Raw genomic sequence first — 15,496 nt, forward strand, 5'->3', positions numbered from 1 at the left:
ACGTAAAAAACTATATGACAGCCTTCTAGCGACACAGGCAGCGAAAATTGACCCCGCCATCACCAAACTAATGATCAACACAACAGACATCAAAGTGTTTCGAAAAGAAATCAAAACATTTCTATTCAAAAAACACGTCCATACTAACTAATCTCCTCCCCTTTCACACAAGATCTCCCTCTCGTGAATACTCCTAGAACCTTACCTTCCAAAAATATTCTGATTCCTAAATAAGCATCTACCTCACTATCCAACAAACTTCTTACATCATTGTTAGGTAATTTCTCTTCTGTAACCCGTATATACTGATATTCTCCACTGTATCCTGTTATCACTTGATTCTCTGCTATGTAATTCTTTTGGAAAAATCCAGATATCTTATAATTGAATCCTCTACCACACCATGTAAAGTACATGAATCACTGTTACATAATTCTCTCGGTAATGTCCAGATCTCTTCTAATTTGTAATCCACCTAGAACCGCAAGGCACAGGCGGAATAGAAATCACTAATGTAATGTGTGATTAGCACGTGATCAGCGCTGCCGAGATCGACATCCTATAGAGCAGGAGTAGGGAACTCCGGTCCTTGAGAGCCATATTCCAGTCGGGTTTTCAGGATTTCCCTAATGAATATGCATTGAAAGCAGTGCAAGCAAATAGATCTCATGCATATTCATTGAGGAAATCCTGAAAACCCGACTGGAATACGGCTCTCGAGGACCGGAGTTCCCTATCCCTGTTATAGAGAATCAGGCCCTAACTGATTAGTGCAGAACACGTCCACTCTGTGTCCCCAGAATGCTAAAAAATAAATTCTATTTTATAGTTATAGTACACACGTTACAAAATTACCATGGGACGCCTCAGCACGTCCTGCCATTTTTTGCTGCAGTAAGCATGCATTAGTACTTACCGCAGCTTTGTAAAAGGAACCCAAATTTTCTTTTGTTGCATAGCTGCCAAGAGTGTTCATATCAGAAACACATATCTAGAATGGAGTCTGCTGTTGGTAATAATTCATAAATAGAAACAAAACAGAAAAAGAAAATTAAACTAAGATGATACTTTAGTGCGATTTTGCCTAGTTTTCGAAGGCAAGAATCTTCTTTCTCATATTGACCATATTAGAATATACCGTATAAGTGAAACATAAAAGCATTCCAATGATAGTCTCAAGGGGAAAGGTTGGAGGAGAGGAGAGGTGAGAAACAGGAAGAAATGGAAGGGCGATTAGAAGGCAGCAAAAGCAGAAGAATCTTATAGTTTATAATTAAGTCAAGTCATTCTTGTTTGTTTGGAAGAAACATATTTTAAAATTTTAGGTACTTGGATTGTTTTAAAGTTTCCTCCTAGTATTCTGATCATAATGTCACGGATACAGTGCTCTTCACTAGGCCCTTTAATAGATATTGGGCTTGACTTGGTGCCTGCTATCTTGTGTTGCAAGTTTCATAATTCACCTAGAAGAAAATCTGTGGTTTGAATTGCAGCTCACCTGTGCGGCGAGGGTTGGAGTCACGTTGGGGACGCCTGTCTGCGCATAAACTCCAGCCGGGAGAGCTACGACAATGCAAAACTCTATTGCTACAATTTAAGTGGGAACCTCGCGTCATTAACAACTTCCAAGGAGGTGGAATTTGTCCTGGACGAAATGCAGAAGTACACAGTGCAGGTAAATGTTAATGAGATAGGAAAGTGCATAGTGCCGCTAACACACAGACACTACAACCTCACAAAGTGTGGTACAGACATCCAGTCTGATTCTTAAACTGTCATTTGGGCATTGTTGTTCTAATAAAAATGTATACATATATACAGTCAAACCTCGGTTTACGAGCCTGGGCCAATCACACCTTTGAGTTAGTGGGGATGGGCGGACCCGCTATGCCTAAGGCCTGATTGGTCCAGGCTTCTAGAGACTGGGCCAATCAGGCCTTAAACTTAGCGGGGAAGGGGCGGGCCCGTCTCATTTCGACGATGTGGGCCTGTCGGCTGGACAGCAGCAAGACCCGTCCAGCCGGCCAACATTTAAAGGTTAGTTGGGGGGAGCTTAGGGGAGTCATCGGGGAAGAGGTCGTTAGCATGGGGGGTCCGTAGAGGGTCCGGCTTTCTGGCAGGAGGGGTTGGGAACCCTCCTGCTGGAGATTGGGAGTTTGGGGGGGTTTCCGGCAGGAGGGGTTCGGCACCCTCCTGACGGCGATCTACTGTTTCGGGGGGTGGGGGCGGCTTTCCGGCAGAAAGGGTTCAGCATTCTCCTGCCGGTGATCAGACAGGCTGTCGCTATACTTATCCAGGCAGTGATTGGCTGGCCCAGAATGTCCTCTCCGACGTCAGAATTGACGTCGGAAAGACTTCTTGTCGGTGGGGAGAGGTAAGATTGCAGGCGCGGACTGGGGGAAAGGAATGGGAGAGGCGCTTTTTTTTTCTTTTTTCCGCGGCAGGGAGGGCAGGATGTAGACAGGCAAGCTGACTGGCTTTAGCGCAGCAGGGAGGGAGGGAGATAGGTAGGCAGACAGGCAGGCTGGCTTTGGGGGTGGACAAAATCTGGAAGGCAGTGGGGGGGACATAAGGAGGTACTGGGGACACTAAGGACACGGGAAGGAGGCACTGGGGGCAACATGGACACGGGAAGGAGGCACTGGGGGCACCATGGACACGGGAAGGAGGCACTGGAGGCACCATGGACACGAGAAGGAGGCACTGAGGGCACTAAGGGCACGGGAAAGAGGCACTGGGGGCACCATGGACACGGGAAGAAGGCACTGGGGGCACTAAGGACATGGGAAGGAGGCACTGGGGGCACCATGGACACGGGAAGGAGGCACTGGGGGCATTAAGGACACGGAAAGGAGGCACTGGGGGCACCATGGACATGGGAAGGAGGCACTGGGGGCACCATGGACACGGGTAGGAGGCACTGGGGGCACCATGGACACGGGAAGAAGGCACTGGGGGCACCATGGACACAGGAAGGAGACACTGGGGGCACTAAGGACACGGGAAGGAGGCACTGGGGGGCACTAAGGACACGGGAAAGAGGTACTGGGAGCACCATGGACACGGGAAGGAGGCACTGGGGGCACCATGGACACGGGAAGGAGGCACTGGGGGCACCATGGATACGGGAAGGAGGCACTGGGGGCACCATGGACATGGGAAGGAGACACTGGGGGCACCAAGGACACGGGAAGGAGGCACTGGGGGCACCATGGACACGGGAAGGGGGCACTAAGGACATGGGAAGGAAGGAGGGAGGGAATAGAAAAGGACAATTGCTGGGCCTGAGTGCAGAAAGAAAGAAATGAAAGAAGGGATACACAGTCAATTAATAGCTGTCCCCTTTTGGTGAAAAAAATAAATGGTCACGTTACCTCTGACTTACTTTCTCTGCAGCAGAGTTGGCAGCCGTGCTGAGAAACATAGAAACATAGAAACATAGGTGCAGGTAGGTCCCGCGATGACTCGTCTGCCAGCTCTGCTGCTGAAGAAGTAAGTTACGTCGGAGGGGGTGGACCCGGCAGACGCAGTCATTGTGAGACTTTGCCACAACTCCCTGCGACTGCCGGAGCAGAGCCAGCAGACGAGTCATCACGGGACCTTCCAGCATGCAGCTGCTGAGTCCGCTCCAGAGCAAGTACGTCGGAGTGGGGTGGACTGACAGCCGGCAGCTACAGTCATCGTGGGACCTTGCTGCATGAAGAGAGAGAAAGGAGCAGGATTGCTGGAATGGAAGAGTGGTAGAGGGAAAGAAAGGGGGCAGGATGATATGGAAGGGTGGTGCTGATAGAATTGATGTACAGAGGAAGGGGAGAGACATAAGGGGGAATGATTTTGGAGGGAAAGAAAGGGGGCAGATGCTGATTGAAGAGGGATGAATGGCGAGAGAAAGGGCAGACATTGGATGGTAGTGGGGAGCCTATGCTGGATGGAAGTGCAGATGGGAGAGATAAGGGAGCAAATGCAGGAAGGAAATGGGAGGAGAGAAAGAGGGGAGCAGATGCTTGATGGAAGTGGACAGAGAGAGGAGAAGATACTAGATGGAAGATTGGAGAAAGAGGGTACATGATAGAAGGAAGGGATAAATAAAAGGAGGGCACATGATGGGGAGAAAATGATTGAGTTAGGGAAACACTGGAGGGGTGAGGGAAAGAGGTGGCAAGCTTTAGGTAGACCGTAAAAAAGGACATTGATGAGAGGGTAGTAAGAACGTAATCTAGACAGATGCAGAAAATAAATTGAAAAGGAAAATGAGGGAAAAAAGGGAAAGGGATTGCAGAGGAAGTGTGTGGGAGAAGGAAGGAGAGGAGAGAGATGCCAGACCAATGAGGGTGAAAGGAGAGAAGGAAGGGGCATAGAAGGAGAGAAGATGCCATATAGGGGAAGAGAGACGGCAGACAGTGGATGAAAGGAAGAGAGTTACAAGAAGATGAGGAAAGCAGAAACCACAGAAGACAAAGGTAGAAAAAAATTTTCTATTTATTTATTGCTTTAGGAGACATGTGTCGCTGTTTCTGTGGTGCACTGTATGCAGAGTCCAGCTTCTTACTGGTTCAATTTAACCTTTGTCTATGTATTTCTATTTTATCCCCCCCTTTTACAAAACTGTGGAGCGTTTTTTAGCACCAGCCATGGTAGTAGCAGCTCTGATGCTCAGAATTCTATGAGCGTCAGGGCTGTTAACACCGTGGCTAAAATCCACACTACAGTTTTGTAAAAGGGGGAGGGGTTCGTTTGTGATGACATATTCCATACCAGGCGAAGGTGTTTTCTGTGTTCTGTGTGTTTGAAAGACATGGTTTTCTGTTAGGATTGACGATGTAGGATTGATCTGTGCTGGTCTGGCTTATTTAGTTTTACAATGGGTGTATTGATGTACTGCTCACTGCAATATGTAAGATGCTGCCTTTTCCTAGGTACTCATGTGTGACGTGTGGATTGTTACTAAAAATCATGTTTTTCGTACAGATGGGGAGGGGTGTGTCAAAAAATGATGGGCCCTGGGTGTAACATATACTAGGTACGCCACTGATTGAGTGTCTGCTAGTCCTTGTAAATTTTGCTTAAAATGTGCATAAAAGCTAAGCACTTATGCCACCCATACATCTGATGTAACTATTATCACTACTACTAATCATTTCCAAAGTGCTACTAGATGTGTGGAGCACTATATACATTATGGACTGAAATGCTCAAATAGTGGGGTTTATATGCCTTTATATTGCTCTAAGGTACAGCTGCTCCTTGAGTACTGTGTACAGTTCTGGTCGCTGTATCTCAAAAAAGATATTGCCGAATTAGAGAAGGTACAGAGAAGAGTGATGAAAATGATAAAAGGGATGGGACAACTTCCCTATGAGAAAAGGCTAAAGCGTCTAGGTCTCTTCAGCTTGGAGAAGAGACGGCTCAGGGGGGATATGATAGAGGTCTATAAAATAATAAGTGGAGTGGAAAGGGTAGATGTGAATCACTTGTTTACTCTTTCCAAAAATACTAGGGCTAGGCACGCAATGAAGATACTAAGCCGTCGTTTTAAAACAAACCATAGAATGTGTAATTAAACTCTGGAATTAATTTGCTGGGTAATGTGGTGAAATCAATTAGCTTAGCAGGGTTTAAAAATGGTTTGGATAATTTCCTAAAAGAGAAGTCCATAGGCCATTATTGAGATGGCCTGAGGAAATCTACTGCTTATTCCTAGGAGAAGCAGCATAAAATCTGTTTTACTACTATCACTCCACATGACCCAATGTTTTACAGTGGTATTAAAAGTGTAGCGAGGTTGCTCTGAAGTTTACCTGCTGCCTACACGGCTTCACTAAGTTAGGGTTACCAGCCGTCTGGATTTTCCCGGACATGTCCTCCTTTTTGAGGACATGTCTGGGGGTCCAGATGGCTTTTCAAAACCCGGCACTTTGGGTTTTGAAAAGCTTCCCATCAAAATCACGCCGGGAAGGGGCACGCGTGGACGCAATGCGGTGACTTCATTGTGTCGCGTCCGTGCATGTGCGGATGCCGGCTTGGGGTGGTGGAATGGGGCGTGACAGGCAGAACAGGGCGGGCCTGGGGGGGGTGGCCATGGGCCCGGATTTTCCTTTGGGAAAATCTGGTAACCCTACACTAAGGGCTCCTTTTACTATGCTGCGATAGTGTTTTTTGCGCACGCAGCATTTTTGCGCACGCTAAACCCGCGCTACACGGCTAGAACTAATGCCAGCTCAATGCTGGCGTCAGCGTCTAGTGCGTGCTATTCCGCGCGTTAATGCCTTAACGCCCTAAGTGGCAAAGGCTTTGTTGACTAAGCATACTCCTGTGTACATTACGAAGGGGTAAGATCGGTTCATAGACAACCCCGCGAAAGACAAAGGCGCGCGCCGACAACTGAGCGCAAGATGGAGGCGCGCGCCGAAGAAAATTACAGTTTTTAGGGGCTCCGACGGGAGGTTTTGTTGGGGAGCCCCCCCAGTTTACTTAATAGAGATTGCGCCAGTGTTGTGGGGGGTTGTAACCGTGCACATTTTACTGTAAACTTAACTTTTTCCCTAAAAACAGGGAAAATGAAGTTTTCAGTAAAATGTGGGGGGTTACAACCCCCAAACCCCCTGCAACGCCCCCACAATGCGGCGCGATCTCTATTAAGTAAAGTGGGGGGGTTCCCCCCACGCCCCCCCCTGTCGGAGCCCTAAAAACAGTAATTTTGTGCGGCGCGCGCCTCCGCACTGCGCTCAATTGTCTGCGCGCGCCTTTGTCCCGGCACGCTTTTGACCTGACACCGGTAAGATCGGCTGCTGTACAAGAGTAAGAAGGCCTTTCTAGAGTGGAAACCATGCCGTTTTGAACTAAACAATACTGAGAGGAGAAAGAGCTGTTATGACGGTGTTGGCGTTGATCAAACTTGAAATCTCATTAGCAATTCCTGCTGATTCCGGACATCGAAGCTGAGCAAGGATTGAGCTATTTTCAGCAAAACACAGCGAATCGTACATTGACCTTGTTAAAAATGCAGCCATCCCATTTATCATTTGCATGTCCAGAGCTTTGGGAGCATTACAGCGACTTAGAGTGAAGCACACTCAAACGGGGGAATTTTGCAAACTGTCTGCATTGGAATCAACTCTGAAATACATTTTACTTGTGGTCTTGCCACCAGTTCTAAAAGCTAATGCACATACATGCTTTCACTTTAAAAGCAGAAAACCTATGTTGACTGGTAGTTTTTGGGAAACGAAAGTACGATCATGTTTCCCCTTTGTTGATAAAGCTTCATTGGCTTTAGGGTCCAGTTTAAATGCGCATGCCTAATCTTCAAGCTTCTCTATGGAATATTTGATCCTTTTGTCCCCTTATGTTGGAAAACCCTTAGACTTTGCCATTTGAGGGGGGCGCTAGTGAGCTCCGCTGGAGATGGCCGCTTAGAATCGCAGCTCCGGCGCAAAATTGATCTGAGCCTCGAAATCAACATTTATATCTGGGTGTTTTGTCTATCCCGACATCAATTCTCGCTAATAAACATTATGGCTACTTCCAAAGCTGGAAAAAAGAGAAGTATAGAACCTGCCTCACCTTCAAAATCTTCGACTAAACTGGATGAAGAAACAGCGTCTTCTCTCCTCACTGAGTTTCGCGCCCTCCGCACGTTGCTAGGTGACATGAAAAACGACCTGGACGAGATCAAGTCCGAATTTCACACGTTTAAAACGGAGCTTACTGATCTCAATCATCGCGTGGACACTGTTGAAGCACAATCGACCATGCATGCCGAAAATATCAAAGTGCTGCAAAGACAATCTAAGCGTATCACGCTGCTGGAGGCCGAACTGGCTGATGGTAACAATCGCGCACGGCGAAATAATTTCAGGATACTTGGCCTACCAGAATCTTGTGAGGGCCGGGACCTCATCAAATATCTCGAGACTATCTTGCCGAAGCTCTTAGATCTTGAATTCAGCCATGCTTTTGAAATCGAGCGTGCGCATAGAATTCCGTCTCGACAACCTACCAACCCGACGAAATACCCGAGACCAGTTATAGTCAGGTTGCTTCGTTATCCACAAGTGTTGTCCATTATGCAACAGGCTCGACTCAAATCTCCAATCAAGTTGGATAGCCATACACTGCTGTTTGTACCGGACCTTTGCAAACAGACTGCAAAGGCCCGCAAACAACTGCTCGAATATCGGCCCAAACTCAAGCAGATGGGAGCGCGCTTTGGAATGCTATACCCTGCGAAGCTTAGGGTCACCTACAATAACAGCACTAAAGATTTCACTTCTCCTCTCGACCTGGCTGAATATATCGAGTCTCTCTCTCCTAGTGGGATTGATAAAACTTGAGTATACCCTGCTTGTGTTATTGTGCTATTACATAATGGTCATATTCACCCTTGTTAATTATCATCTGTTTAGTGTTTTATTAAGCTTGTTGATATTTCTTATCTTGCATTGCGCTGTGATCTGCTGATTCGGTGCTCTCCATGGGCTTACTGACCCTTGTTCAACTCCCTTGTTGCTGTTCTGGTTATTTGTTATTTCTATTCTGCATTTATTGTTTACTGGTCCTTAAATTGCTGAACTCCATATCTGCATTTGCAAGTACTAATATCATTTTTACCTTTGTATATTGTGTTCTCCTAACCACCTTTATTAACAGGTACTTGATACTATATTATTGTTTATGGTGGCTGAATGCATATCTGCTAACGTTTTGCATTACTGCTCTACATGTCTCTTAGATGCTTGACTTTAAATGTTAAGGGATTGAATAACCCAGTAAAAAAAAGGAAAATTATCAACTACATTTCCAAATTTAAAGCGGATATACTACTGTTGCAAGAAACTCATTTAGAATGCTCTGAAAACACTCTCTTAACTTTATCTTGGGCTCACCCTGTAATTTTTTCCTCTGCTGTACTTAAGAAAAATGGTGTTTTGTTATTCATCCGTAAAAGACCTGACCTTAAACTCATTTCACATACCTCAGACTCACAAGGCAGATGGTCCCAGGTTCTTTTGGATGTTAATGGCCACAAAGTTATGTTATTGAACATATATGGGCCTAACCTGGATGACCCGCAATTTTTCATGGATCTGGCAGATTTACTGAACAACTATAAAGATCATCACTATATATTAGGAGGAGATTTTAATGTAATACAAAATCATGTTCTTGACAGAAAATCTACTACCCCATACAAAAAATCTAAAAACTGGCACATGTTACAGGATATTATATCTCAATTCCATTTAGTGGATCCATGGAGGATTTCTCACCCGGATAAGTTGGAATTTACTTTCTATTCAAGCCCACATAATTCATACTCCCGTATTGATTTCTTTTTGGTTAGCCAATCTCTAGTACAATTTGTTCACACCTCTGATATAATGGAAATTAGTGTCTCTGACCATGCCCTGGTGCTTTTGGAATTCACCTCACTTCTTAAACCTGCTAGGACGTCTCAATGGTGCTTCAATAACACAAGATGATGATTTTAAGTCATATATCTCCAAACAAATTGATGATTACTTTACTTTCAACTCTCCGTCAACATCTAAGTGGACTATAGTATGGGATGCCTTTAAGGCTTTCATAAGGGGTGCAATCATTTCATACACAGCTTTTAAAAAAAAATCATCTGTGGCGAACCTGGAGCAATTAGAGGCTGATATTAAAAAGCTGGAATCTTTGCACTGTGCTTCGCCTTCTAACATGTATATATTATCACAACTACGATCTCGAAGATATTCTTATAATTTAGCTCTTAGCACTACTGCGGCTAACCAATTGTTTTCTCAACATGCACATTACTATTCTGATGCCAACAAATGTGGTCATTCTCTCGCTAACTCTCTCAAACATTTTCAAATCCTAAGTAGCAACATTCTAGAGCTCAGATTGTGATGTCATAATGCCTCATTCCACCAATGCCTAAGCTCCGTCCTCATCTGCACAAGCCTCAAACACTTTAAAATCATAGGTAGCAACATTCTAGAGCTCAGATGGTGATGTCATAATGCCTCATTCCACCAATGCCTAAGCTCCGTCCTCATCTGCACAAGCCTCAAACACTTTAAAATCATAGGTAGCAACATTCTAGAGCTCAGATGGTGATGTCATAATGCCTCATTCCACCAATGCCTAAGCTCCGTCCTCATCTGCACAAGCCTCAAACCCTTTAAAATCCTAAGTGGCAACATTCTAGAGCTCAGATGGTGATGTCATAATGCCTCATTCCACCAATGCCTAAGCTCCGTCCTCATCTGCACAAGCCTCAAACCCTTTAAAATCCTAAGTGTTCGAGGCTTGTGCGTTTACGGCAAAGCTTACAGGAATGGGACAGGGAGAGTGACAAAACTCATGGGGACGGGACGAGGAAATTGAGTTCCTGCGGGGACAGGGACAAATTTGTCCCCGTGTTATTCTCTACTAAGGAGTTAATGCAATAACTAGTCTATGCTTTAGTATAGTGCTTTATTCAAGATTTTCCTGTGGGAAAATCGAGTAAAACCACTGCTCTAAAAGATAGATCAACAGGCAAGCAAAGGCATATAACATGCTTGAATAAACAAATTATTCCCGATTGTAAAAAAAAAACCAACTGCATTAGAATTCAGGCAAATTGACCCCACCCAGTGTGTCCCAGGATGTACCACAAGAGGTCTCTTGCCTGCCATTTTTCAAGATGGGTATTGCTTCTGCTTCTCAGCATTGGAGGGCTATAGAGCCGGTATGCTGTGGGGGCATTAAGGGGCCCAAGGAAGAGGAGGAAGCAGCATGGGGCCATGTGCCTCCAGGGATATTTGGAGGTGGGGTTGAGGGGAAGGGTCCAGAGAATCTGGAGGAAGGGAGGGGAGATGAGGAAGTCATTGGGGGGTCCCTCTGAGCCAACAGAGCAGTTTTTGGGTAGACGTAGGGGACAGGAGTCAGGGACTTTGGCTTCTGTCAGTGTGAATGCTAATCCTTGCTCACATACCGACAGGATGGGAAATATTTTTGCTCACTATGAAATAGCTACATATTACTGCAGTGGTGTGTCCTGCAGTAATTCATGTACTATTTGTTTACATCATAGGGGAGCTTTAGGAACCAGGGTCAGTGCCCTCTCTCAGTTTGCCTAATCTGCACCCTCCCCCACAAGACATCATTTTTAAAATTTGATTTATTGGGATTTATTAATTGTCTTTTCACGAAGAGATTCACATATAGCGTTTTACAATACAAATAAACCTATACACACGCACACACATAAATAAGTCATTTATTCAAATAAACAGACTGTTTAAGAACAAAAGAAGTTGCCTCCACTGGGTCAGACCAGAGGTCCATCGCGCCCAGCGGTCCGCTCCCGCAGCGGCCCATCAGATCCATGACCTGTGAAGTGGTTTCTGACTATTCCTATAACCTACCTCTACTTCTATCCCCTTTTCTTTTAGGAACCTATCTAGACCCTCCTTGAACCCCTGTAGCGTGCTCTGGCAAGTGGGGAGTGGGATCGAACACGTTAACCTTGAGACAAACAATCTTTTACTTCTATAAACTCAAAATAAATGCAGAAACACATGAATAAAAAGTCCTATAAAACTGATGTCCTTGTTGTGAAAGGATCCGGTTGATGACCCTCCAGGTGGAGGCCTGCCTCAGGGGTGGGTCTATTGGTCCGCTAGGTGTCACTCCATTGCTGAGAATGCAACCTTTAAAAAGCTTGTAAACCTATGCAGTATTTGTGTTTATTTATACCCTGCCTTTCCCAAACTCTTGATCCTATGATATTCTCTTGTCCAGCTGTTCATCGTCTGTGGACACAAATTTGGAAAACTGTGTGTGACATTTTGCACGTTTCTGAACCTCTCATGCTAGCCATTGTAATTGATGGACTTAAGACCCCTTTGCCTGATTCCTCGGCTCGACTGCTCAAAGCGCTGATCTCGATTGCTAATTTTAACTCATTGGAAAAACTCATCCAATTTGTCGTATTCAGCTTGGTGGAATATGATTTGCCTAACGGCTAAATACAAACTTTTTGCAGCTAAAGGAGGGGATCTTTGTCTAAAACCCTTAACTGACCAGTATAAAACTCTTTTTGCTCTATATATGTTACACCACACTGATGTCTTAACTTGGGCCACCTAGCTGAATGGACATGTATTATTTATTTAGTTTGGTTCTTCATATGATTTTTATTTTTTCAGTAATGCGCTTTCTGTATCTCAGCAAACCTTGTAGAATGCTATTCTTACATGCTTTTCTTTTTGGTTATAATCTTTGTTCTTGTAACTACTTAAATGCCAATAAACAATTTGAACTTAAAAAAGTACAAACAGAATCGCATACAGTACAACAAATTGAACAAGAATAAAACATAACAGTGATAATGTAAAGCCTCCTAAAATTACAAACAAGTTACCAGCGCCTAGCATCAAAAAACTCTAAATCAAGTCCCATATTTCATCTTACAGAAGAGGCGTTTCTTCAACATTTTCTTAAAACTACTCAAACACGTTGGCTGTCGTAAGTATCCCGGAAGTTTATTCCACTCCCGAGGACCCACACACGAAAATATGCGAGCTCTGGACGCAGCTGTTTCACTGTCGGAATGTGTGGGTCATCGTGAGTTGCCGAGCGCAACATGCACTGTGGTTCGTATGGCAGAATGCTATCCATCAAATGTTTCAGTGCCTTATTGTGTATACCAAGTACTTGTAAAGAAGCCCCAAAATACAAACAACAGGGTACACAAAGGTCTCTGCATATGTTTACTGTGTCGGGTCATCAACCAGATCCTTTCACAACAAGGACATCAAGTTTATAGGACTTTCTGTTCATGTGTTTCTGCATTTATTTTGAGTTTATAGAGATAAAAGATAGTTTGTCTCCAGGTTGACGTGTTCTATCTCACTCCCCACTTATTCCCTTTCTGTTGGATTTTACATGGGGTTTCTGTTCCCTTTCCTTTGTGAAAAATACCTGCCCTTCACACAGGTGTGCCTTGATTCTTTCAGACTTTGTGGCTGTCAGAATCTATTGGTTCACTTTTCCAGCTGTTCTTGCCCCCTCTTTTCTCTGAAGCTGCTGCTCTAGGCGTCTGTCTGACCTTTCATAATGATTGGACTGGCCTTTAGGAAACCGTGTACTGAGGTTCAATTTCCCCCTCCTCCCATATAGACAAGAAGCTGTCCATAGCGCTGAAGACTTGTTCTGAGAAAGTGACAGGTATATACAGTACCCCCTCTGAATCCACGGTTTCAGTACCTGCGGATTCGGTTATTCGCAGTTTTTTTTAAAAGAAATGCTGCATCCTGGACCTTTCTCAGACCTTACCTGGTGGTCTAGCGGCGACGCGGGGCAGGATCGATCGTCCTACGCTCCTGCCCCGTGCAGAGCCGTCATCAAAATGGCTGCCGTGAGTTCCTGTTGTAGTCTCGAGATTACAATGGGAACTCACAGCAGCCATTTTGATGACGTCTTCACGGGGCAGGAGCGTAGGACGATTGATCCTGCCCCGCGTCACCGCTAGACCACCAAGTATGGTCTGGGGAAGGTCCGGGACGCAGGCGGGGGTGGGTCAGAGCTGGCCCTGAAAGTTTTCCATGATATTTCAATATTCACGAGCCGGCTCTGCCCCTAATCCCTGTGAATATTGAGGGTCTGCTGTATACTCTATTTATCCCAGGACAAGCAGGCAGCATATTCTTGACTGATGGGTGACGGCACCGACGGAGCCCCTGTACGGACAATTTTAGAGTGATTGCACTCTCTAAGAACTTTGAAAGTTCTAGTAGGCCGCACCGCGCACGCGCGAGCGCCTTCCCGCCCGACAGAGGCGCGCGGTCCCCAGTTTCTTAGTTTCCGCGGAGCTAAGAAGACGCGTGTTCCAACTGCTGTTGGAAAATTTTTTCAAATTTTTCTCGCCTTCCCGCTCGCACGTTATTTTCTTGTCGTGATTTATTCACCTTATCATTTCTTTCTTTTATTTAAAAAAAAAAAAAAAAAAAAGTCAATTTTTTTCGACTTTTTTCCGGTCAGCCTCGGCGTGGCCTGTTGGCACCATCGAAGCCTCGGGCTTTGATTTTGCTACGGCCGTTTTTCCCTTCATGCCCCCTTCACTGGGTTTTAAGAAGTGTCAGCGGTGTGCATGTCCTATTTCTCTTTCCGACCCGCACAAGTGGTGCCTTCAGTGTCTGGGTCCGGACCATAGGGCAGAAACGTGCACCCGCTGCAGTTCTCTCCAAAAGAGAACTCTAAAGAATCGCCAAATTCAACAGCGAATTCTTTTCGGTGCCGCCATGGAAGTTCCCCCGGCATCGACACCGTCATCTTCCTCCAAATCGGCACCGGTGACTTCGACACCGCAAGATCCATCCTCGGTGTCGCACCCTGTAGATAAGCCGGCTAAGAAGCCATCCCCTACTGTCCTTAGCCCGCCAGTCGAACAAGCAGTGAGCCAAGTCCTGCAGACTGCGCGCCGGCCTCGCAAACGCTCCGCTCCTATTGAAGTCACTGCCTCTTCATCGGCATCGACTTCGCCTGAGCGTCGAGCTACACCGCAGATACCCGAGCAAGAAAAAAGCGGTACCGGTGCCATCGGGACCGTCTCTGGATGAGAGAATAGCATCCATCCTTCAGGTCCAGCTTAAGGAGCAGTTACAACACTTGCTCCCGGCTCTGCTGACTCCGAGCCTTCCAGTGTCGGTACCTACTGAGCATTCGGTGCCGATCGTCGAACAGCCTGTTTTGTCGGCATCGACGTTGTCGGCACCGCAAAAATCTGTTTCTATGCCTGTTCTCTCGGCGGAACCGAAGTCTCTTCGATGCACTGCTTACTCGACTTCGGAGCCGGTGCCGTTCTCTGACACCCGTACAGCTGTACAGTCACCCGGTACGGTGTCCATGAGGTCTGGTAAATCGGTACGCAAAACCAAGCATACCGAACCTTCTACCCCACTTTCTCAGGGCCGTCTGTCATCGGTACGGGACCCTGATTTGTGGGATGATTCTGATGACCCCCTCGGTACCGAGGCAGATTATTCCTCGGAGGAGGATGTTACATCGGTGCAGGATCCTGCTGGTAAGCCAGAGCACTCGTCCTTCACCAAGTTTCTTAAGGAGATGTCGGACACCCTTTCCATCCCTCTAGAGTCTGACTCTAAAAAATCCAAAGCATTTCTTGATGCTTTGGATTTTGACCAGCCTCCGAAAGAATTTTTAAAGTTACCCCTCCATGACATCTTGAGGGAAACTTTTTACAAAAATTTAGAAACTCCTCTCACCGTTCCAGGAGCCCCTAGGAAGCTGGAATCGCTTTACAAGGTGATTCCTATTCCAGGGTTTGACAAACCCCAGCTGCCCCATGAATCTCTGCTGGTGGAGTCCACCCTCAAAAAATCGGCAGGCTCTAGTGTATATTCCTCTGTCCCTCCTGGCAGAGAGGGCAAGGCCATGGATAAATTTGGTAAAAGACTTTACCAAAATGCAATGCTGGCCAACCGTTCAGGTAACTATG

The 15,496-nt window shown here is 45.9% G+C and overlaps 1 protein-coding gene and 1 long non-coding RNA gene across 2 annotated transcripts in view; one reads left to right on the top strand and one right to left on the bottom strand.

Moving 5' to 3' along the window:
- ATRNL1 (attractin like 1) overlaps positions 1-15,496 on the top strand; it is a 1,517,170-nt gene that overhangs the window by 554,134 nt on the left and 947,540 nt on the right. Inside the window, exon 15 of the mRNA XM_033941321.1 lies at positions 1,494-1,675. Within this exon, the coding sequence (XP_033797212.1) occupies positions 1,494-1,675 (182 nt within the window). The remainder of the gene's footprint in view (positions 1-1,493; positions 1,676-15,496) is intronic.
- LOC117359124 overlaps positions 1-15,496 on the bottom strand; it is a 138,365-nt gene that overhangs the window by 43,644 nt on the left and 79,225 nt on the right. The window lies entirely within an intron of this gene.

The sequence above is a fragment of the Geotrypetes seraphini genome, chromosome 4, assembly GCF_902459505.1.
Source record: "Geotrypetes seraphini chromosome 4, aGeoSer1.1, whole genome shotgun sequence".
In the NCBI taxonomy this organism is placed as follows: Eukaryota; Metazoa; Chordata; class Amphibia; order Gymnophiona; family Dermophiidae; genus Geotrypetes; species Geotrypetes seraphini.